The sequence below is a fragment of the Rhinopithecus roxellana genome, chromosome 2 (assembly GCF_007565055.1).
Source record: "Rhinopithecus roxellana isolate Shanxi Qingling chromosome 2, ASM756505v1, whole genome shotgun sequence".
In the NCBI taxonomy this organism is placed as follows: domain Eukaryota; kingdom Metazoa; phylum Chordata; class Mammalia; order Primates; family Cercopithecidae; genus Rhinopithecus; species Rhinopithecus roxellana.
In genome coordinates, this window is record NC_044550.1 from 92,272,219 (window position 1) to 92,298,454 (window position 26,236).

Consider the following 26,236-nt stretch of genomic DNA (forward strand, 5'->3'; position numbering starts at 1 on the left):
AAGATGAAGAAATAAACAATAGGTTTGTGAAACATGGTAAGAGATGTATAAATATTAGCTCTCCTTTAAAGTCTTTATAAAACACACAATAAAAACATAAATACACACACAGGTAAATCATAACCAATGGAATACTACCCAGCCTTAGTATGAAAGAATGAAATCATGTCTTCTATAGCAACATGGATGGAATTGGAGGCCATTACCTCAAGGGAAACAACTTAGAAACAGAAAGTCAAATGCAGCATGTTCTCACTTAAAGTGGGAGCTAAATAATGTGTACACATGGACAGAGAGTGTGAAATAATAGACACTGGAGATATTGAAAGGTAGGAGGTTGCTGGGTAAGAGATAAGAAGGTACGTCCTGCCACGATGGCTCACACTTGCAATCCCAGCACTTTCGGAGGCCAAGACAGGTGGATCACGAGTTCATGAATTCGAGACCAGCCTGGCCAATGTGGTGAAACCCCCGTTTCTCCTAAAAAATTACAAAAATTAGCTGAGTGTGGTGGCAGGTGCCTGTAATCCCAGCTACTTGGGAAGCTGAGGCAGGAGAATTGTTAGAACCTGGGAGGCAGAGGTTGCAGTGAGCCGAGACTGCACCATGCACTCCAGCCTGGGTGACAGAGCAATACTCTGTTTCAGGGGGAAAAAAAAGTTACTTAATGGGTACAATGTAGACTATTTGGATAATGGCTATTCCAAAAACCCAGATTTCATCACTATGCAATATATTCATCTAACAAAACAGCATTTCTACCTTTTAAGTGTAAACAAGTAATTAAAAAACACATCCATAACTTCATAATTATAATTGTATTAATTACATGTTACTTCCATAATATATTAAACATATGTCATATAATCTGTAATATTGTATTTCATATATTAATATTTTACATTCACACTGTATATAATTTACATATACCCTCCATACCAAGGGTTTTAAAGAAACTTAAAACACAACTTATTAAAAATTATAATAGAAAATAATGTTCTACCCTGTCCATGAAAGGATAGCAATCTGTATGGCAAATTAGAAAGATTGCCATATCAAGAAAGAAAAAACGTAAAGGTATCTTCTAGGGTAAACCATCAGTTAGGCTCCTTTGTTTTCTAAGTCTATCCTATTAAAGTCATTCCTGCTTCATATCCCTGGGAGAATAAAATGTTTACAAACTCCAAATAGGGCCAGGTGACATAGAGCCCTTTCCCTTTATGAATTCATGCAAATTACATCATGACAATTATGGCTTAATCCCCAGGATTCTAAACCACTGGAAAGAGTTTTAGGAACAAGATTAAGGGGCGGATGGAATTGGAGGTCATATCTTAAGTGAAATAAGCCAAGCAAAGAAACTCAAATATCACATATTCTCACTCTTAAGTAGGGCTAAAAAATGTGTACTCATGGACGTAGAGAATGGAATGACTGACGGGTAATGAAGACTCGAAAGGGTTAGAAGATGGGAGGAGGGGTATGATGAGAAAGTAGTTAATGGGCACAATTTACATTATTTGAGTGGTGGGTACCGCAAAAGCCCCAACTTGACCACTATGAAATCTGTGCTTGTAAAAAAATTACACGTGTATCCCCATACATTTGTACAAATTTTTTTTAAAAGAGACCTCTCATGGTCTCAGGATTTACAAGAAACGCTACCTGATCTTTTTAGGTGATTTTAGTTGCTTTCTGGAAAACCTCAACAATCGTGTGGTATGGTAAGATTTCCTAGGACTTGCAATCTAAGGGGAAGAAAGAATTTTAAAATTTTGTTCATTAGTGTATCTCCAGTGCCCAAAACAATGGCATGTAGTTGATGTTCAACACGTAAGTCTGAATAAGTGACTGCTTGAAGCATTACTGCATCTAAGTTAAAACTTCTTAGAGTTAACGCTTGCAAGCTAGATTGCACCCTCTGGTTTTATATGTGCCTAAACCATACATATGTTTCCTCTACCCTTTGGGCTTAACATCTTGTATCTCCTGGTTGTCATTGCCCGCATCAGCCTTGCAGATGAGTTTGCTTCCCAGAATCTTCCCGAAAGAACAAGGTATTATCAATGCCTGATGACACCTTGGTACTTTACATTTCCATACCAGATCGTTAGTTGTTCTTAGTTCTAGAATGAACTGATACATTGATCAAAGATCTTTGCGCCAGACTACAGAATCTGCACTACTTAATTTAAGTAAAAGAGATTTATTAAGGGTTGTAGAAAATAACTCATAGTGTTGAAGAAAAGGTTTGTGTAGTGAGCTGTTAGAAACAGCTTTTAAAGGTCCATCATAGAACTGGGACATCAAAGGATTTGCTACCTCTGCATCATCAGCATTAACCATAGAGGAAGACTTTTCCCCTACCTGCTGGCTTCGGGCTTCAGAGCCACACTGCCCTTGCCATTATCTGTGAAAGGAAAATGGGTATCCCACAAAAATGGGCTGGCCTTTCAGTAAGTCATTCCATAAAAGGCCCTGCTTGCATGACTCTGATAGGAGAAACGTCAAGCAAATCTAGAAGGCTAACTGCAAAGGGATCTGGGAAATGTAGCTTTTGGTATACTAGACCCTGTAAAAAAGTCTATAAAAAGGAAAGCATGCCATTTGGTGTTTGAAATGGTTATTAAGTGAACCATTTCACAGAATCCACCACAGAGCATATGCAAACTTTATTTAAAAAAGGATATTCACTAACACTTCTGAAGCAATACTGGAAGTTTTTCACAAATACACTTGCATATGTAAAAATATTCCAAATTCACATATACCAAAACAGTAACAATTGTCATTTTTAGATGATACATAGATCATCAATATTTACCTTCTTGTGAATATATACAATTCTTCTGAGGGTTATATAAAATAACACAGAACTTGAAAAGCACTTGGCAGAGGACCTGACAGAAATTTTGTCTTTACTTTTTATTTCCCTGGCACCTAACACTGTTTCTAATATTTAAATTAATACAAATTTGTTTAAGTAACCTTCATTATCTGATGCAGCTGAGCTTACCACTATCTTTTTTTTTTTTTTTTTCTGAATTCTTCTGGCAAGCTAACATTATCACAAAATTTGGGGCACACAGCAGTTGTTTCTAAATGTAGCAGTAGTTAACTACAATCAATAGTTTAAGTAATTAAGTTTGTTTCTTGTTTTTTTTTTTTTTAAAGAATTTCAGATAAATTCCTTTATTTATTTATTCATTTATTTATTTTAGAGACAGGGTCACATTCTGTTACCCAGCCTAGAATGCAGTGGCATGATCATAGTTACTGCAGCCTTGAACTCCTGGGATCAACTGATCTCCAACCTCAGCCTCTAGAGGGGCTAAAGTACACACGTGCCACTATGTTAGGCTAATTTTTTTATTTATTTTGATTTTTTAGAGGGAGGGTCTCACTATGCTTTTCAGGATGGTGTTGAACTCCTGATCTCAAGCAATCCTCCAGCCTCCCAAAACACTGGGATTACAAGCATGAGCCACTGCAACTTGGCCCTAAATTTAAATATATGCCATTATTATAACATCAAATTCGTACTCTGAGAGAATAATGCTTTACTTCCCCCCAAATAAGGAAAACATCTTTTATATATATTTATGGTCAAAGTACTGTCTACTGTTTTTTTTTCATTATGGTGCTCCATGCATCATGGTAAAAACAAGGTAAGTATATTGTTAGTCTAAAAATAAGTATGACAGGACAACTAGAGGATACTTAATATCAGTAGGTCAGGTATCTTCAAGTTTGGAAAATATGTGAATTATAACTTAAAATTTTGTAAAATAATGGTTCGACATAGAAGTCAACACTTCTTGATCTCTAATTTTAACATTATATGAAATTGAGGCTTTCGATATATATGTTTCTACCATGGATGTACTTAAAACATGATTTTTTGCATTTTACTCAAAAGGGTTATGTAGTTAACTTCATTTAATACTTCAAACAGCACTTTGTGGCATATTATATTTATATTACAGGTTAGAAAGGGAGATTAAGAAATCTTAAGTGGGGGATAAATAATTGAGCCCAGTATTCGGAGTCTAAATTCTGGGATAAAGGATTACATAGAAATTTTTCAATAGCACAGAGCATATTCGAGCAGAGTTTCTATTCAAGTGTCCTGTGGATAATGATTCCATGCCCCAATAATTTAAGAAGCAATGACATAAATTTTAGTAGAATGACATTATTACTTATTATCTAAGTAATTCCAAAAAGTTATTACCCATGTAATGAGCTGCAACTGTGAAATATATCTTATAATTATTTAAAAGGGATATTATTTGTTTTTTGGCATAATAGGTAAAACTCTAAATAGTGTATCATGTATAAACAACAAAAAAACCCATCTATCTACTTAGTATCATAGAAGTCATTGGGTATAATACCACTTACAGAATTGCAAACCTTTTTATATGAAATTTTTATATTAATAATTCTAAAAAATTTTTCAAATAACATAAAAATACTTAAAATGCACTTAACTAAATGCTAAGTTCTTAGGTAAGAAGGATGAAATACATATTCTAAAAAATCCAAGCAAATATGCTCTCTTTAATAAAGCCAAATTTCATGTTTATAGTGTCTGGACAGACAAAGCAAAAAAAGAAATGTGATAGATTGTATAATTTTTATTGGCAAATAAAACAGGGATTTTTGTAAGAAAAAAAGGCAATATTCATATGAACATTTCAAGAGCTGCTCTTTCATAAAGGCCAACCATTCTAGATAAGTGAAGTTATTCCTTCAAGCTAAACAAATGAAGCCATCAAACACATTTTGGTTAATATTACTTGATATTTCTTGAAACATGACATTCAACTATTTCAGGAGACAGCTTATGGTTTTTTGTTTTGTTTTGTTTTTATTTTTTTTCCGAGATGGAGTTTTCCTCTTTCCGCCCAAGCTGGAGTGCTGTGACACAATCTTGGCCACTGCAACCTACTTCTCCCGGGTTCAAGCGATTCTACTGCCTCAGCCTCCTGAGTAGCTGGAATTGCAGGCGCCCACCACCACCCCTGGCTAATTTTTGTGTTTTTAGTAGAGACGGAGTTTCACCATGTTCACTAGGCTGTTTGGAAACTCCTGACCTCAAGTGATCCACCCTCTTTGGCTTCCCAAAATGCTGGAATAACAGGCGTGAGCTTATATGTACTTCTTTTTACGAAACTTCCACTAGAAAACATTTAGCTCTCTGTTAAGTCTAGAATCAAGAAATCAAGAAATCTTGTTTTGGTGATTGAAAGAAAAGAACAATATTGAGATGTTAGTGTGTAGGTTAAGACAATATTGGATTATGCAAATAAAAGTCTCCTTAAGCTTCTGAATACCATTCATTTTATATCCAGTGCAGATTTCAACAAATTCATTATTTATTATTAATACAAAAAAACCTAAATCAATTTATTCTGTGTTGTTTTCCCCAACATCGTTAATGTGTTGATATCTTTTTAACAGCACTGCCTTCTGGTGGGCAAAATGAGCTGCAAAATAAATGACTCTGAAACCCAGACAAGTGATCCATCGGATAAGAAAATTTATTGGTGGTAAACTTTTGAAAACTAGAGGATATATGCAAAATGGGGAGAGAAAGATTATGTGGTTTGGCATAATATGAATTGAGCCCTTCTTAGAATAAACAAGAAACATGACCAGTTACTTTTTGAAAACTCTTCTGGTTGATGAAAATGGGATTATTAGCTAGAGAAGGATGTTCTTCTCCCTGCTTCCCGTGGCAGAAGGACATCCATCAATATCATTTTAAATTGTAACAATTTATTTCAATGAGTTTTTTAAAGGATGGAGAATAAATACTACCCTTATACCCAGAAAAAAATATTATTACATTGAGATCTGTATTACATGAAAGCAATTTAGAGAGGCATTTGATGGCATCATTTAGATTATTTATAGTGAATAGGTTAAAATTTACTTAATTTTCTTTCATAGAATTGGTTATTGTTTTATAGAATTGTTAATTTTGAACAGTTGCTAATTATTCATTGTTTTGTAGAATTGTTTATTAGAACTGAAATTATGCTTTTGAATGTTTTTCAAAGTAGCAATTATTATCTTATGTATGTAATGGCTTTCAGAATTTGTACTTAGTGTTTTACTATTTCTATTTCAAAAACTTGCATTATCACAAAAACATAAATCTCACTCACATAAAGACATGACATTTTTTAAATAGTAAAGATCATAAATGGAACAGATGTCAGCTAATGACAATCAGAAAATATTTCAATGAGCTCATTATAATCGAGAATTACATTTTAATTGATTTATTAGTCAACAATTTGCATTCGTATTGTTAAGTCGAGTATAAAGTTAAGTATTTTGACATATTTTAGATTCTCTTATTGGTAATTAAAGAATTGCCAGTTAATCATCTACTATCAAGTTATGTATATGTGACACTGATATTTTGCTGTGAGGTAACCAATACTTACTCATGAGAATGCATTCTACTCATTTAATTTTGAAAATTGATTTTTAATAAAATAAATCCAAGAAAATAGAATTGTTCTCATATAACGCAATTTCTATGGCATAAAAATTACAGTATAAACCATTTGTTGTCCTCACATTCTTTTACAACACTTAATTATTTTTTAAGAATTATTATTACAAGTCTACCATATCTTGTCTGACATTTATTCAGCATTACTGCTTGCTAAAAACAACCAAGAAAATAAATCATGAATCCCTTGACTGGTATTTTCAAGGAGTAAGTTTTCTTGTCTTCTAGGTACTTGAGGATTATAAGTATTGAGTATAATAGACAAAAATACTCAATTTTCATAAATTTTACAAACAATGATTAACTTCAAAAATAACTTTCTGGACTAAATATTAACAAACATAACATTCATAATAATGCATGCATTGGCCAGGTGTGATGACTCATGTTTGTAATCCCAGCACTTTGGGAAACTGAGGAGGGCAGATCACCTGAGGTCAGGAGTTCGAGACCAGCCTGGCCAACATGGCAAAACCCTGTCTGTACTAAAAATACAAAAATTAGCCAGGGGTGCTGGCATGCGTCTGTAATTCCAGCTACTTGGAAGACTGAGGCATGAGAATCGCTTGAACCCAGGAGGCAGAGTTTGCAGTGAGCCGAGATCTCGCCACTGCACTCCAGCCTGGGCAACAGAGTGAGACTCTGTCTAACTAACTAACTAACTAAATAAATAAATAAATAAACAAACAAACAAATAAATAAAGCATGTACTGCAATTCACTAAAAGTATAGTGACTAAGCATTTCATGACATTGTAATAAACTCCATTTCAGGTATTACTTATGCTACTAGCTATATTGTATTTTATAAATATAAAGACATGTAATAATTATAGAGTCTCATATAGGGCTAAAATACATGAATTACCATCTTTCAGTTTTACATGACATTTTAATCAGTCAATGTAATATAGCTAATGGCTTTCAGTATTAAGAATCTGAAGGCCCATTTCTATCTATTCACTATTTCTGACGGGCTACCTCACCTTGAAGTAGTGAGCAACCTCAGAAACTGTGAGATTAATCTACTAGAAAGAGCTCTGAATATTCAGCCATTCTAGATTTGGAATTCCCTGTTTCCATTCTCACAGCAACACCCCTCTGACTTGATTGATATAAATATATATCCGTGGATACATTAGGCGATTTTCAGTGCCCTGAGGTGCCAATATGCAATAAAGAAAATAAAGGAGGATCTGAACACATGGCTGCATAAAAATAAACTGAAAGTAGTGTATATGTACGTAAGAGAGAGAGAGTGTGTGTGTATCTATGTGTGTGTGTATGTGTGTGTAGATTGCAGGTGCCATAATACCTTTATCGTCCCAAATATACACTTTTAATTTGATTAGATACAGTCTTAGCATAATATTTTCCTATGGTTTCATATACATAAGAACATTTGCTTTATAGGAAGAACAAGTGTGTGGCTTCCCCTTTTCATGTTCACCGATATATATGACATAATACTTGTCTCATTGAGCTTATGGAGGATTATAGAGTTTTGAAAGATAAATGTTTATAATAATACCATTGTTTAATGTCCTTCTAAAATTATAAGCCTTAGAATATCTTATATGTAAAGGACTTTTAATACCATGGATATGTTGTGCTAATATTTACCAAAAAAGATGAATCATATCAAGGGAGGTTAAGTCATCTCAAAGATAAGTATTTAGTAAACAAACTGGCACAAGTCCTAGATAGTTTCTTAGAACACTATTGTGACGTGTTTATCATCATCGATTTTTTTTCGTAAAGTTATGAAGCTTTTAAATACTGAACAGTATTTATGTAAATTTGTATTTTGTATTTATGTAAGCAGTATTTATGTAAATTTGCAAGAGAGTCAATATTTATAACCACATGATTAAAGGAAAATAATACATAAATAATAAAATGCATGTCTATAACATTTATAACAAAAAGTATCACTAATAACAGTATGCTAAATTTACATAATGTACAATTGGTAATTTGTTAAATAAAACGTGATCTATTTTAGGAAAGAACAAAAATGGCAATATGGATCTAAATTATTTACTTTTTTATTTTTATTTTTTAAGAGAGAGAGTCTTGCTCTGTCACCCATGCTGGAGTATGGTGGCACGATCTCGGCTCACAGCAACCTCCTTCTGGCTTCAAGCTATTCTCCTGCATTAGCCTCCTGATTATAGGCATGCGCTACCGTGCCTGGCTAATTTTTTTTTTTTTTTTTTTAGTGGAGATTGCTTTTCACCATGTTGGTCAGGTTGGTCTTCTGGTCTTGAACTCCTGACCTCAAGGGATCCACCCTCCTTGGTCTCCCAAAGTGCTGGGATTACAGGTGTGAGCCACCATGCCTGGTCTGAATTAATATACTTTGGATATGATTTCTCAAAATTCTGGCATGTATGAATACTAAGTCTTATTTAATAATATGTATTTGAAGATTAAAATGAGGTGATATATGTAGAAAACTCAATACAATGTCTGAAATCTAATAGATATTTACAAAAATATAAGTATTAAAATACATTATATGGAAGTGCTCATTAGGGAAATAACTTTAGAGCTCAGTGTCTCTTAATTGAAAGTCTTAACCAAAATATAACTGGAAATGAAAAAAAAATCATACTTTACTTTTATCACTTCTGAGTGCGTAAAGGCAAGAGTGTCCACTTGAAAAAAACAGGAGGAGAAAATTTTGCAGTAAAAGCAACTGAAATTTTTGGTGGATGGACAGTTTAACATCCTTGTATTTACAGAGCAAGGGTAAGGCTGATACTGAGGAGCCTGCAAGAGTGCAGTAGTACAGGCACTTTCCACAAAGGATATTATCATTATGGTTGTCATAAATCTTTTACATTATTTTGAAAATTAAAAACTTTATTAAGTTGACAGACTCTGTAAGTTATTTGTAAACCAATAATTACTTAAATATCAAACTCTATTACCATTTTCTCTGAGAACTCTAGAGAGATGCTCTCAAATATAAGTGAATAAAGAAATCATAAATTTAAATACTTCTTAAAAAATATTAGGAGGGAACTAATTTATTGAGTTTCTTATTTTAGATATGTTCCTCAAAGGAAAACATTGTCTAATAATAGTTATAAAATTCTCAATGCATTTTAAATACTAATGTATAATATTTTAACATGTTTTATCTGTTGTATTACAGAAGAACACTTTACTAAATATGGCTGCCTGGTAGTTGATCCTTTCTTTCAAACCTGTAGGACTATCTCATTTTTCTGTTATAATCTTCAGTGCAATTTTATGGAAGGTTATCTTTAACAAATGTTTTATGTATTATTAATAAAAGTTCAGGGCACTGGTATCATTACGTGAGGTTGCTGTCATCAGCAGAAATAGGCACAGAATGTAGAAAATAAGACTTCTTCTAGACATACTCCTCACAATGTAATAAATGTGTTTGAATAAATGAGGTTAACAGTTAAGAACTTCAAAGAATTACTAGCTGATAATTGATTATTAATATCAAATGAGGACATAGCCCACATTTCAATAATTAATAATCAATGAACACGAAATATTTGATTTTCAGAATTTTTGTCATCTGCCAATGAGCAAGCTATAACTTTCATGGTTCGAAATGGGTTTTTATCATTTAATATTAACATCTGAAAACATTTTTAAGAGGTCATTCCTAATTTCTAGTAAAATAACATTTCAAGATGATTCCCATAAATAGTCAAGAAAAATGTAGTGCTATTGTAAGTAGAGATAAGCAACAAGTCCTCATGTAAACATGTATCTCTGATTTACTAGGGCCGGGTGCGGTGGCTCACACCTATGATCCCAGCACTTTAGGAGGCCGAGGCGAGAGGATTACAAGGTCAAGAGATCCAGACCATCCTGGCCAACACGGTGAAACTCTGTCTCTACTAAAAATACAAAAAAGAAAAATTAGCTGGGTGTGGTGGCAGGTCCCTGTAATCCCAGCTACTTGGGAGGTTGAGGCAGGAGAATTGCTTGAGCCCAGGAGGCGGAGCTTGCAGTGAGCCGAGATCACACAAGTGCACTCCAGCCTGGGCAACAGAGACTCCATCTCAAAAAAAAAAGAAAAAAAAAAAGTTAGTAGTCTAAAAGCCACAATGTGTGTGAAATTTCTGAACCATGTGCTAGCTAATAATAGTGAAAGGAGTGACAAACATCATCTTGAAATTGTTATTGCATTATAAAAGAAAACATGTTCCTAGATAGCAGTTGGAAAAACATAATTTCTACTACTTCAGATGATATGATTTATATAGCCCAAGGCAATAAAGTATCAAGAAGAAAGCTACAGTACACTTATTTTACTATAATAGCATACAAATATGATTTAAGATAAACCTGAAACCCTGAAACCCTTCATAAGAAGGAAGATGCATACTCAGTAAACTTAAAATGCATGTATCGTTTAAATGCACATCATACAGCACATCTTGAAGTAAAAATTCCCCTTTGCAACACAAAAGTATAAAACTTGGAGTTAATATGAGTGCTTTGAGGATAAATAAGTCTAATAATTTCACATATAAAATAACAAACAATACTTCAGTTTGCTGAAAATGCACATAAATAGTTTGGGAATCCCTGGAAGAACAGTCTTACATAATTCATTTGAACAAAATATATCTAGCTAAATTATTTAAAAATACAAATGCATGTGTTTTTTATTCTTCAGCAATATAGACACACAGATGACCCAACATGGAAAAAAATACATTGTAAAAGTCAGTCAGTTGTGGGGAAATGTGCAGAGAGGATTTTATTTGGACTTGTTATAAATAAGCAAGATTGTATCGACAATCTAGAGAGCCTCTGAAGTGTAACTACCCTTTCAGCATTTCAGAAGACCATGTAAGCTTAGTAACTACTTCATGTTCATTTTTAAATTTTTTTAGAACATTGAAAAAGGTAAAAACAGTACACGTATCTTTCTATTCAAAAACGAGGGAAAAAACTGGACAACTGTGCTTCACTCCTTAGACAGGCTTGGGGTTGGGATGCCTTTGGGAAGGGAAAGGTGAGCAACGAAGCCCAAAATGTAGACTAAGAAGAGCCAACACGTGAATGGAGACACCAGAGGGAACAACCTAAGAAAAGTCTGTAATATGCCATCATTATCATCAGCAGAAGCACAAGTTAATGGAAGCCTTTTATTGAAGGATGACAATCTACATAGACTAATTTATTATCTCGATGAGTAAACTTCAAAATTTAAGAATGTGACTATAGAGAAAAGAGTCTTCCAACATTAGAATAATGTGGCCTATTAGCATACTAGGAGCTATCGCCAACTTTTAATGCATAAATATGTTCTAGCCTTTTTGTAGAAAATTAACTAGATGGCAGTGACTAAATAGTTGGGTCTCCATGAAACACATTTTGAGGAAGCCCATTTGCCAATACATAGAAGAGACACAACACCAACTCTTAGGGAAAATGGTTGGTGGAGTAGTTCAATCACCACAACATAGGGAATAAATAAAATAAAGTTGACGTTTTCAAGAGCACTGTATGAAGGTGGAAAACATCAACAGAGAATACCCATTAGCCCTGGAAAATCCTCAAAGGGCTCAAAATGGCTGTAAAATCACACTGAGTATTTTTAATTATCATTACTTTCTCATTTTTGACTTTTTATTCAAAGCAGCATCACATCTCTTTGTTCTTTCTTTTATGAGTTTATGTAATTGTTATCTTAAAGCAATCATTTCTTACCTTTGACTCTTGAACTTTCTTGATTTTTTTCCTGCTGGAAATAAAACAGAACATAGGTCAAAATATGTAATTAAATATGTGGTCAACAGTTTCATATAAAGTTTCACTATAGAAGGATCAAAATGATTTTTGTACGTATTCCCAGGAACATGATTCTTACCTTTAAAAATATTTACATACAATTTTTTTGAGAGAGCATTTTGCTCTGTTGCCCAGGCTGGAGTGCAATGACATGAACATGGTTCACTGAAACCTTGACCTCCCAGGCTCAAGTGATCCTCCCACCGCAGCCTCCTAAGTAGCTGGGACTATAGGCATATATCATTATTCCAGGCTAATTTCTTTTTTATTTTTTGTAGAGACGAGGCTTCCTTATTTTGCCTGGGGTGGTCTTGAACTCCTAGGCTCAAGCAATCCTCCTGCCTCAGCCTCTCAAACTGCTAAGATTAGAGGGGTGAGCCCCCATACCCCATCTTATGTAAAATATTTTATTGGAGTAGTAATAACTCTTGGTGGGCATATAGTTCTCTAAGAAATCATTAAATTGTATGAATATGGATTTATAAATAAATAAGCAAATGGTTAATGAATAATAAATAATCATGCTTCTCAAATGCCTTAGGCCATTCCATTTAATCCTAACAGATATTAAATAATACCTTCAGAATTTGCTTTCAATGGCTCTGCATTAATCATAAATTATTGGTGAAGGAATAAGTTTAGGCACAAACATAGAGGGGAATTTTACTAAGAAAGCACAAATGACTTTTCAACTGTCCTTGCTTTAGTTTAACTTAGAATTGGACCCCATCTCACTTCTTTAAGGCTAAAGTTGACAACAATTCTATTATTTATTCAAAAGCTGCTCCAGTCAAACTTGTCTTTCAGTTTGACATTCTCCTTATTAGTTACCAAGCAACCCCAAAAGAATTAACTTGCTTTCAACTTTTAAAGTGGATATTGTGCACTAACTTCTCAATTAATATGCAAACACAGTTTACTCTGTCTAAAAGTTTCAGGGTCTCACACTGAAAATAACTTTGAAATATGTTTCTAAGAAAAAAATGACAATGACATATAAACTGAACTGCAGAACTGTATGAATGCCAATACATTTTGGCAAAAGTGTAAGAAAATATAAAGAACTGATTTTGTTGCAAACATTAATCCAAGATTTAGAATTTGAGAATAAAATGCATAATGACAAATGTGTATTTATTGAATCAGCTAACCTAGTGATATAATCCTGTTAGGCTTTAAAACTTGGTATTCTAATTCTCTCATCCGAACTCACCTAACCTCTGTGTTTGAATTGTTCTGCTCTTTATTAATTGTTTAATTTAATTGTTTAATTTAATGTAGTTTAAATTAAACTAAATTGTTTAATTTAGTTTAAGGTCACTTAAACTAAAATTTAAATGTGCATTACTTGTATTAAAAATACATTAGTTTTTCATAATTATATAACTAGCAGGCTTTTTTTTTTTTTTTTTTTTTGAGGCGGAGTCTCGCTCTGTCGCCCGGACTGGAGTGCAGTGGCCGGATCTCAGCTCACTGCAAGCTCCGCCTCCCGGGTTTACGCCATTCTCCTGCCTCAGCCTCCCGAGTAGCTGGGACTACAGGCGCCCGCCACCTCGCCCGGCTAGTTTTTTTTTTTTTTTTTTTTTTTTTTTTTTTTTTTTTTTTTTTTTTTTGTATTTTTAGTAGAGACGGGGTTTCACCGTGCTAGCCAGGATGGTCTCGATCTCCTGACCTCATGATCCGCCCGTCTCGGCCTCCCAAAGTGCTGGGATTACAGGCTTGAGCCACCGTGCCCGGCCATAACTAGCAGGCTTCAGTTTTCCGAAAGAACATTTGTTAATGAGAATCTCTCTCTCCCTCCCTCTCCTCTATTAACATTCATTCAGTCAGTCAGTCAGTCATTTATTCATTCATTATTTCACCATATATGTATGGATCACTTTTTATGTGCCAGACACTATACCTGGTGATAAGACTATACAGGATGAACAAAATAAAATAATTTGTATCCTCATGGAGCAGACCGTATAAATTTTATTCAGAAAAGATATGCTACAGAAGGTGACAGTGTTGGAGTAGAGTGACTGCAATTATACATGTAGCCACAGGGATAAATTGATTTTTGAATAAAATTCTGAATGAGGTGAGCATGAGCCAAGCATATATATGTGAAAAACATGTCCTAGGGGAGAAAAAAATTTCAAATGTCCTCAGTCACATGCAAGAGTTCTTAGCATTGTCAAAAATATTAAGGAGACCACTGTGTGTGGACTGGATTGAAGGAAGGAAATTTAGTAGGAAATACAGTCTGGGTGGTAATAGGAGCCAGACAGACAAGTACGTGGGGCATTTGGTAAGACTTTGGTTTTTACTCTGACATAGCTGAGAAAACATACATTTCTTCTCAGGGGGTAACATTATCTGGATTACATTTAAATAGAATCATTTTGGCTGTCTATTGAGAATAGGTTGAAAGGGCAAGGGCAAAGTCAAGGAGACCATTAAAGAAAGTATTGCAGTAATCCAGGTGGGCTGTGACAAAAACATGGAACAATGTGGTGGCAGTGTATTTGGAATACCTACTTAGAGCAAGGTTTGCTTATAGATTAAAATTTTGCTGTGAGAAAACCAACAAGGATGACTCCAAGGGTCTGAGCTGCCAAATGGATAGAAATACGTACTTATTCCTTCTTCACCTGTCTTGCAGCACTGCCACACTCTCTGAGATTTTCTTCTAGTTCCCTGGCTACCCCTATTGAGTTTCCTTTACTGCTTCCTCTTTTCCTAAGCACTAGCATCCTAGGCATTGAGGTCTTATCTTTTTTCCATATAGCTCATTCTTTTAGCAATCTTATCTAATTTCCTAGCCTTAAGTTTCGTTCTACTGTTAAGGATTTATATATCTAAACCAACCTCACCATTGAACATCAGACTCACATATTCAACTGTCTTTTTACATCCCTACTTGGGTTTCTAATAACATGGCCTATCTGTAATGTTTCAAACTGAATTTCTGATCTTTCCTTACTTCCTTGACCATCTTTTTCATCTTAGTTTCAGGTAACTCCATTCTTCTAATTGTGCGTATCCTTAGTGTCACCCTGTGTTACTCTGTCTCTTAAGAGATAATAAACCTCAAATTTTCATTAGTATGATTTTTAAACATATCGACTTTGAAATTACTTTGACTATAATTCCAAGGATTCAAAGTAGGTAGATAAAACTCATAGGACATATTTCAACCAGTTACATAAAGTTTGAAGCCACTAGCATAGTATAAATTATCACTCTATAAATTAGAACATAGAGTAGAGCTCACTGATCTCTAACTGAGTATTGCAAAATGTATAAGAAAAATATAAAGTCGTATTAGCCAACAAAAGAGGATGGAAGCATTAAAAAAGGAGAAAAATCAAGAGATCAAGGAATTATGAAATCCCAAAGAACACGTTATTTAGAAGGAAATTTTCAATAGCATAGAATTATTCTGAGAAGTCAAGTACAATTATGTCTAAGAAAATACCCATTCATCATAATGACATAGATAGAATCACTGACTTTAGATAAAACATTTTTTCGTGCTCATACAGGATTAAAAGTCCAATTCAAGTTATCTAAGGAAGGAGAAGAGGGTGACTGAGATATGTACAAAGTGGGAAAAATTACATGATGGAAACACGACTAGGAATAAAAAGCCTGTTATGGTGTGGAAACTAAAGTCCATAGAGGTATTATGTTTGTTGTTTATTGACTTTTTGCTTTATTTTGTTTAGTTTTGTAATACTACATGATTATTTATATCACTGAGATTTGAGAATATATAAATGATGGAAGATACATAGTAGAAAATGAGAGGATTAGGATAAAAAGAAGAGAGAGCATGACCGATTGTATAAGGTTATTGAAAGGGTGGATGTGATAGAATATAACTGGGGACAAAAATTAGGTAGAAAGAAGACCAGTCTCTGAAATAGAACAGATGGGAACAGGAAGGCTTAGTCATAGATGCAGGAGGTGTCTAGGTTTAATATGATGAATTAAACATGTTCGATCTCTGATGATTTATTTTCTTTATGTAACAGAAGGAAAGGTGGTTGGCTAATTGTGGAAGTTTAGTGTTTTGTCTGAAATTTGAGAAGATAGAGAAGATTTTAAGTGCATTGCTTTTTGCAAGAGTAGGTGAGAAGAATCACACATACTGGTTAGTATGATTGAGCCAATCCTAGTTGAGTTTTGTCATCATAAATTTGTAACAATCTTAGGCTTAGTTTACCTATAGTTGAATAGGGATTTCATTGATATTACATTGCATTGTATTTGTTTTCTAAAATCAAGTTCTCTACTGTACAGTTTTATATAATTATAAATTGCCAAAGCAAATCTGCCTAAATATTCTATAAACAAGAAATATTTAAGAAGAATGATTTGGAGAAGGGAAACTGGTAATTAATTAGTGGACTGGAAAGAACGACAATAGATTTGCAAAGTGAGAAGGACACTTACGGGTAAACTCGTGCAGTACTGTCAAAGTTGTATAAACCCCTTTCACTAGAGACTTATTTAGGATTTGCAAATAGTAACTGCTTCAATTTGCTTCTACTACTTCAGTGTTACCTTATTCACAATGGCAATATAGATTTTCCACAATTTTATTTTACAAACTATAACTTCATGTTCAAAATATGTACTTTAAATGAAGAAACATTATAAAGAAAATTGTGATTATTTAATTGTGTGAGAACTCATGAGTGATCAGAAACATTAGTTATTCTGTCCACACAACTCATTTGAGCAACATTCTTATGTTAGGAAGACTTAGGTCTTGTCCATAATAGCAGAATGTTTATATTTCTAGTTATAACTTAATTTTAACATTCTTTCAAAATATTTTCTAATAAAGTGAATTTGACTTAAAATAAGAAATATATTTGGTTATGTGTCAAAGCTAAATAATAGCAAACTATTCATGTTTTACCTTGTACTATGCTATTTCTTGGAAGAATTCCAAAGTGCTGTGTATTCATTACATCAGCATACTTCACGAAATCCAGTCCAGTAATGTAACATGGCTAAAAGCTCTAGCAGACAGTATGATAAAGATTAGCAAAGACAACCTGGGAAGAAGTGTGGCTTTACAATAAATACAAGAGTCAACAATATGGTATCGTAAATATTTTTAAACAGAAATAAAGTAAATGTAATGTAACTAAACCAATGTAAAATTAAGTCAAATTGGGATACACAGTAGTTGTACAAATGAGCTATAAGTGGTTCTAAAGCATCTTAACAAACTGGGGTTTAGCAAACAACAGCAAAACACCATGTTGCTAGTCTTTTAACTGGGCCAAATATTACCACACTAGGAGATATTAAGGATATTTCTTATCCAGTATCTGGATTTATGACATAAAGATTATTAACTTTTGATGATGGCTATGTTATAACATGAAAATGGATTTCTCCTGATGAAACACTAAGAATTCCTGGCTATAATATCTTCAAACATAATTTACCTGTTTCCTTCCTTCTTACTGAGAAGCAAATGTTCTCTGGAAAGGGAAGAAATCATCTAAATGCTAAGTGCGTCATCTCCATTGTAACAGCATTGAGGTAGTAAACATTAGACTATCAATGAATTGTCCTCCCTTTCCATACTATAAGCTTAAATTATTTGAAGGGAGAGCCACACAGATAATACCCTTGAGTACTCTTTTATAATGTATATACATATGATGTTACATGAATGAGACTAGTCATGTGCATTCTGGTCAATAGCAAGAATACTACAGACTTCCTTTCACATGGAGGGACCTAAGAGCGAAGCACATGCAGACAGAATTGAGTTGGTCCCCTAAAGAGTGAAACTGACGCTCTCTGACTCTGAGAGAGTATACATAGTCCTTTTCACTATACATAAAAATAACTTGTTTATATAAAAAAGGAAGCAGAAGATATCAAGTAGATATAAGGCAAGGTTCTTTTCCCTTTTAACATGGGAGTAATAAGGAAAAAAAAATCTAGTTTGCTCTCATTTTTCCTTATCCCCATGTGACTTGTTTGCATTTGGTCATTAATAAAAAACATACAGTAAGACTATGTTATTCTAGATAAATAACATAATTAACATGGTTATTTTTAAAAGCAAGTCAAAATTAAAAGGAAAATCCCTGTGAAAATTTCTTCTATCTCACTGCAGCAATATTGGAAAGTTATTTTCTTTTTAAGAAATTTCCTGTTAAGCAAACAGCATTTCCTTTAGTTGAATAGGTGGCATAAGTTGAGAAACTATGAAGTCCAGGAGAAAAAAATGCAGTACTTATTTATGATTTTTCTTTGACTAATATATACAATAAAGCACATTCAAGCTGTATTTAGCTTGACTATATGCTGAAAATAAGTTAATTTCTCTCATGGGATTTGAGAAAAGTCAAATGTATGGAAGACTTTTACCGGTATATCTAATAAAGCCCAAAATAAATCAATAAACATAAAATTTACAAATTAGCAAAAGACAGAAATAAATTCTGCAGTAGTCAAAAGTGATGTATTCTAGCTAAAGTAATCTTTCTATCAATCCATATTATCCATAGTTCTTCCTACATTAAACCGATGATACAATTCACCAAGTGTCCTTATGTATACATACTTCAGTGCTCAGGTGTGAGTGGGTGATTTTAAACTCATGAATAATTGTCAATAGATCCTAATACTGAAAATAGTCAATGGATAAAAATAAAGTATATAAAAATATAAATTTTGTGGGAAATATACGTATGAGTAAACCTTACTAATTTTAGCAGGCTGCCTAGTTGAATTTCCTTCTCAGAAGTCTTCTCTTCTCTCTGATTGTAATTATTACTTCCCAGACAAATGCTACCAATTAAAAATGGTTTTAAAAGTGATAATTTGCAGCAGAAGACCCACATTCATCATATATTTGTTCTCATGTGCTACATGGGAGAAGTATAAAATATTTAGGTGTTTTAAAAGATATTATTAGATCTACTAAGTAATATGGATTGTAAATTCTTGGAAGTTGAGAATAGGAGAATATCTCATAGATCCAGTCTCCAATAATCCCACAACAAATTTATTCTGTGCTATTCTGACACATGAATACTCATGAACATGTGAGTTTCCCTCCCCAAAGTCACTTACATACACATACATATAGGTACACACACACATGCACACATTTTATCAAAACCATCTACTTTGGTGGTGGCAATTAAATTATAAAAATGCCTGGAAAATAGAGGGGAGATGGTTGGCATAGGAAAAAAATGCCTGAAAAATAGTGATATTGTCACTCATAATCCACTGTATCAAGTGTACTCAAATTTGGAGTCATACATATATTATCAGTAAACTATAAAGCTAATTGTCAGTTCTACTTTCCTTAATCAAAATCTTATCATCTTTTATTTAAAATGCTTTTTCTTAGAATTTGAATCACGTCCCTGATCCAGTCTTAACCTCCTCAACAAGGCCTTCCCTGAACATTCTATCTAAATCAGCACCTCCATTATTACTTATCTTAACTGTTTTTTTTTTTTTTCATTTTTCACAGAAGTCACTACTTCTAAGAATAATGTATGCTTGTCCATTGTCTGTTCCTCCCACTGGATTTCATCTTCCATGAGGAAAGGTATTCTCCAGTCTCAACTGGCATATCCTCTAACACTTTGAGGTGGATGTGTTCTAACACATCCTCAATGTGTTAGAGGATATGCCAGTCGACACTTTTCTGACAGAGTCTTCAAACTCCAGAATTCAATAGTCAGGGGGAGGGATAGGCAGAGACACACACAAATATATGCCATAAAATGTGATATTCAATAGTGGAATTATGTATCAAATCTAGATAGTACAGTCCAGAGAGGAATGTATTCTTTCTTAGCTTGGGCAGCTGAAGGTGAGCTGTGAGAAGGTGGGGAACTAAAGAATTTACAAAGAAAGATGAGATGGTAAAAAAAAAAGTAGTTTATCTCCACAGCAAAGTGAAAAAGCACATTCTGTCTAGAGGACATAGCATAGACAAAGTTATAGATTCAAAAGAGTGTGTGATAAGACTGCAAAACAGCAAGTAGTGTTGTTGCAGTAGTGCAGAGTTGGAACAGTTAAGTTACTAAACAAGGTTGGGCAAGGAGTATGTTTCAAGGATTCATGGAGAAATGAAAGTAATTTTCTTATGCTGGTAAGAAATGTCATTAGATTTATTAGTAGCCTAATGAATATATATTTAAATACAACCTGGAAAAGTTACAGAATGTCAGTCAACAGTCAACCAACTTCTCCTTTGGTTTAATATTTTGATGTGAAAGTATTCATTCCAATGCTAAAATTGTAGTTGCTTCTTATTGTATATTCATATTGTATTTGCTGTGTTTATATAATTTTCAGTAAGAAAATCTAGAGAGAACTTGTGATTGGGTTGAGATATTTTCAGTATTGCCCCAGATTATAAAGAACATAAGATATCAACAACATGCACTTGACAAAAAAAATCGAACTAGGACAGAATTTACCACTAGAATTAAAAAAAAAAAAATTGTATTGTTATTTTATTGCATACATATTCTGATATTACATATTACATTTAGAAGTTATATGAAGCAGGCCGGGCTCGGTGGCTCATGCCTGTAATCCCAGCACTTTGGGAGGTCGAGGACGCATCACCTGAAGTCAAGAATTCAAGACCAGCCTGACCAACATGGAGAAACCTCATCTCTACTAAAAGTACAAAATCAGCCTGGTTTGGTGGCGCATGCCTGTAATCCCAGCTACTCAAGAGATGGAGCCAGGAGAATCACCCGAACCCAGGACTCGAGGTTGTGGTTAGCTGAGATCGCACCATTGCACTCCAGCTTGAGCAACAATAGTGAAACTCCATCTCAAAAAAAAAAAAAAAAAAAAAAAAGATGTTATATGAAGCAAATTCATGTGTGTCTAAATTGAAAATAATAGGAAAATATATTTCCCATTATGGGAAATATTACTCATGGTTTAGAAGTATTTGTAAACAACAGAAAGTTTATTGTTATTGTTGTTTGCTTGTTTTTCACCAAGATCATGTATGTTCAAGTCCAATGGATATGACATATACTCTTAATCAAATCAATACATGCGGTGTCAAATAAAGTCTTTAAGAATTTTCCCAGTGTCATAATGGGCATCTTCGATTCATGGACTCATGAAAGACATAAACACACTGACTTTCACACAGTGAGAAGCATGGACTGGGTTAAAGAATTGCAGCCATTTAGGGCAGAAAATATAGCATGGATAAGGGATGGATCAGGTAGTGAGATATGTTAGAAAATAACACAAAGTCTTATATTAAGCATAATAGATAATTGAAATAGTGAAAAGGGTAATTATTTAATATACTTTTAAAAACCTCTCCATGGTACCCACACATATAGGCACTCCTCTCCATAATAAATTAGAAACTTACTTACTTCTCGATGTATGTTAATTTGAGGATTTGAAAAATACTATGGAAAAGAAAATGTTCTTTTATCTAATGCGTGATAGAAGATTTTAAAAGTTATGTACATCCTTCTTACAACATCATTGTTTTGTACTACTAAGCTTTGAGATGAACTATGGGGAAAATCTAAAATTAATATACAATCATACCTCAAATATATTGCCGGTTCAGTTCCAGACCACTGCCATGAAGTAAATATTGCAGTAAAGTGAGTCACCTGAATTTTGCAGTTTCCCAGTGCATGTTATGTTTACACTGTACTGTAGTCTATTAAGTGCGTAGGAGCATTATCTGTAAAAATCAATGTGCGTACTTTAATCAAAAGTACTTTACTGCTAAAAAATGCTAATAATCATATCAGCCTTCAGTGAGTCATAATTTTTTGCTGTTGGTAGGTCTTGCTTCAGTGTTGATAGCTGTCAACTATCAGAGTGGTGGTTGTTGAAGGTTAGGGTGGATGTGGTAATTTCTTAAAATTAAAAAAATGAAGCTTGCTGCATTAATTCTTTCTTTCGTGAAAGATTTCTCTGTAGCATGTAATGCATTTCATGGATTTTATCTAGAGTAGAACTTCTTTCAAAATTAGAGTCAATTCTCTCAAAGCCTACCACTGCTTTGTCAACTAAGTTTACGTAATATTCTAAATCCTTTGTTGTCATTTCAACAACGTTGACAGCATCTTCACAAGGAGTAGATTCCATTTCAAGCAACCACTTTCTTTGCTCATTCATAAGAAGCAACTCTTTATCTATTCAAATTTTACTGTAAGATTGTGGCAATTTAGTCACATTTTCAAGCTTCACTTCTAGTTCTAGTTCTTTTGCTATTTCCACAACATCTGCAGTTACTTCCTTCAGTGAAGGGTGGAATCATGGCAAGTAATCTATGAGGCTGCAATCACCTTCTCCAAAACTCCTGTTAAAGTTGATATTTTGACCTCCTTCTATGAATCATGAATGTTCTTAATGAGATCTGGAATGGTGAATCCTTTCCAAAAGGTTTTAAATTTACTTTGCCCAGAGCCAGATCCATCAGAGGAATCACTGTCTATGACAGCTAAAGTTTTACAAAATATATTTCTTAGATAATAAGAACTGAATGTCAAAATTATTTCTTGCTTTATGTGCTACAGAATGAATGTTTCGTTAGCAGGCATGAAAGCACATTAGTCTCCTTATAAATCTACATCGGCCCTTATGGGATGACCAGGTACATTGTGAAAGAGGAGTAATATTTGAAAAGGGATCTTTTTTCTGAGCAGTCGTTCTCAACAATGAGCTTAAAATATTCAGTAAACCATGCTGTAAACAGGTGTGCTATCATACAAGCTTTCTTCTTTCATTTATAGAGCACAGGCAGAGTAATTTACCATAATTCTTAAGGACCTCAGGGTTTTCAGAATGGTAAATGAGCATTTGTTTCAACTTGAATGCTGCTTCCCCAGCAGCATTAACCCCTACCAAGAGAGTGAACGAGTGAACCTGTTTTTTCAAGGTTTGAAGTCAGATATTGACTTCTTTCTCGCTAAGAAAGTGGTGAATGGCATATTTTTTTTCATAGGAGCTTGTTTCATCCACATTGAAAATCTCTTGTTCAGTGTAGCCACCTTCATGAACTATCTTAGGTTTTCTTGATAACTTTCTGCAATTTCTGCATCAGCACTTGGTGCTTCGTCTTGCACTCTTATGTTAGAGAGACAGCTTCTTTCCTTCAACCACGTGAACCAACGTCTGCTAGCTTCCAGCTTTTCTTCTGCAGCTTTCTCGCGTCTCTCAACCTTCACAGAATTGAAAACTGAGAATTTTGCTCCAAATTATGCTTTGGCTTGGGGGCAGATTGTGCTTATTTTGATTTTTTTAGCCAGACCATTGAAACTTTCCTCATATCAGAAATCAAGCTGTTTCACTTTCTCATTACTCACATATTCACTAAAGTAGCACTTTTAATTTCCTTTGAGAACATTTCCTTTGTACTCACAACTTGGCTAAATATTTGGTGCAAGAGGCTTAGCTTTCAGCCTGTCTCAGCTTTTGTTTTAACTTTCTTAGTAAGCTTAATCATTTCTAGCCTTTGATTTAAAGTGAGAGACATGCAATTCTTCCTTTCACTTGAACACTTAGAGGCCATTGCAGGGTTATTAATTGGCCTAATTTCAGTATTATTGCATCTCAGGGAATAGGGAGGCCTGAGGAGAGGGAGACAGACATGGTAACAGCTGGTCTGGTGGAGCAGTCAGAACATACACATTTACAGATTAATTTCAACATACTATAAAGGTGCAGTTCATGGTGCTCCGAAACAGTAACAATGGTAACATCAAGCTCTCTTCCTGATTTGATCATCACAACTTCATGTTTCTGTCAAAATATCACATGTATCTCATAAATATACACAAATATTATTATGTACCTGTAGTAATTTAAAATTTTAAAAATGTTTTAAAAGATCACTGATCACTAGAACAGATATAATAATAATGAAAAAGTTCAAAATATTGTGGGAATTATCAAAATGTGGCACAGTGATATAAAATAAGCACATGCTGTTTTTAAAAAATGACACCGACAGACTTGCTTAAAACCAGGCCACCACGAACCTTCCATTTGTAAAAAATGTAGTGTCTGCAAAGTGCAATCAGATAAGGTACAGTATAAAGAGGTGTGCTTGTTGCTAATGGGCCTCTTTTCCAGTTATTAACTGAAACGGAAATAAAATAAATAATTTTTTAAATGACTGTACGATTTTTGTTAGCATTCTTAGGCAACATTCCCTAGTGAAAGAATTAACCTGGAAACATTTAAAGGGTATACCTATTTAATTTTACAATATGTTATGAGTTTTTTAAGAGGATAATGAGGAAGGCAGCATTTTTCATATATATAAAACATTCTGACTAACTCACTTTTAGATATTCTATCCCATTTTTGTCTGAAGAAATTTGAAATATCATTGGAACACATTAAGTTTCTTATTATCATCTTGCCATTTTAGTAGGCTATTGACACACTAAATATCCACTCACTATTTGAACACGGGTTTTTTTTATTTGGAATGTACATGTCTCGCACTGTGCTAGAAAATAGGAGTTAACTAAAAATAGCATAGATGTCTGGTCTCTGAAGTTCATATTCTATCTGGAAAGACAAATAGCTTTTACTTACAACACAATGTTAAAGAATTTGTAGGGTGATGTGGAAACAAGGATGTGAGGAGCAATTGCATTTGCTGAGTCACTGGGCAAAGGGAGAGTCTCCAAGTGAAACTGCTACTTGAGCTAAGAATTAAAGGATGGCAAAGTAATTTACTGGGGGAAAAGAGCATTAAGCTGCTCAAAGGCACAGAGTTGTAAACTCTTTAATCTTTTGGGAGTAACTGTGAACAGTTAAGCATAGCCAACTGCATATTCTTTGGACATGAGGATTATATAAAAATACATTCAAGACAGTTTTCTCCTAGTTCCAGGAGAAAATTTATGCCTGGCTAAATATTATAGCTGAAGCTATTTGGTAAAGAGCCACATAAATTAAATAAACATGCCAATTATTATGACAGCTTTTTCAGTGTATTTTTAGAGTGTGATAAATAATGATGATTTTTAAAAACAAATCACTAATTAAAATAGTTGTAATTAACGGAAATATAAATCATGAATTAATGATTTGGTTGTGAAAATTAGTGAATTTGTATGATTTAAAATGTAGACATGTACACATATGTAGGAATTCCTTCTATAATATGTTTATCCCTTAATATATTTGGGTTTCTAATTTATTAGGTCTGCAAACAGCCCATAAGTAAGAGTTGTCATAGGAATCTAATCATTTGGTTTGTGAATTCCCAGTGACTGAGGGTAGAGGATGCCTTATCTAGTAATATAAATTTTAGACAGACAACAAATAAATAAGATTTATTATTGAAAATATGTTTTACACAAAAATAACTATACTCTGTGATACAGAAAATATAAAGACTTATTTCCGGATACCCCCAGGTAAGCCCAAACTAACACAAGACACTCTGGGCACAGGCAACTCAGTTTCTTCATAAAGAGATAAGCACAAAGTAGGTCAATAGCATGGAGTCTCAGTACAGACACACAACCAGGGCTTACCCTGGGAGACAGAGAATTGGTTGTAGATCTATGAAAATAATGTTGGGACTAGTTTTATTAGTTGAGAAATAATAAAAATGATAATGATAAGATGAAAACACATATCATTATTACTATGTAGCATGCAATTTTGAAGTTCTTTACCTATATCTCCTTTAAGGTGCCCAAAAATCATGTCTAGTTTTCCCTGCTTTCACCCTCACAGCTGGAGGGTTCATGGAGTTCTTCAGGGGATGACGATTGTGCTATGCAGAGCAGCATTTCTAAGCCAAGTGTGAGTTCATGTGAGTAGAGCCAAACACGAGTCAAATTTCCATTAAAAAAACTATGAGTTCCACCAGGCGCGGTGGCTCGCACCTGTAATC

At 33.9% G+C, this 26,236-nt stretch overlaps 1 protein-coding gene and 1 long non-coding RNA gene across 4 annotated transcripts in view; one reads left to right on the top strand and one right to left on the bottom strand.

Annotated features, from left to right (window-relative positions):
- The window catches only part of FSTL5 (follistatin like 5), an 838,888-nt gene that overhangs the window by 689,445 nt on the left and 123,207 nt on the right, over nucleotides 1–26,236 (bottom strand). For 2 of the 3 annotated variants that reach the window (XM_030916851.1, XM_030916843.1), the window contains exon 3: nucleotides 12,247–12,277. In XM_030916851.1, coding sequence (XP_030772711.1) covers nucleotides 12,247–12,277 — 31 coding nt within the window. Of the gene's footprint in view, nucleotides 1–12,246; nucleotides 12,281–26,236 lie in introns of all 3 variants that reach the window. The other variant, XM_030916838.1, reaches the window with a different exon arrangement.
- On the top strand, nucleotides 1,266–26,207 carry LOC104672207. The gene is made up of 6 exons (XR_749366.1): nucleotides 1,266–1,441; nucleotides 11,207–11,382; nucleotides 14,222–14,410; nucleotides 20,871–21,098; nucleotides 21,818–21,968; nucleotides 26,032–26,207. It is a non-coding gene; the product is annotated as an uncharacterized LOC104672207 (long non-coding RNA).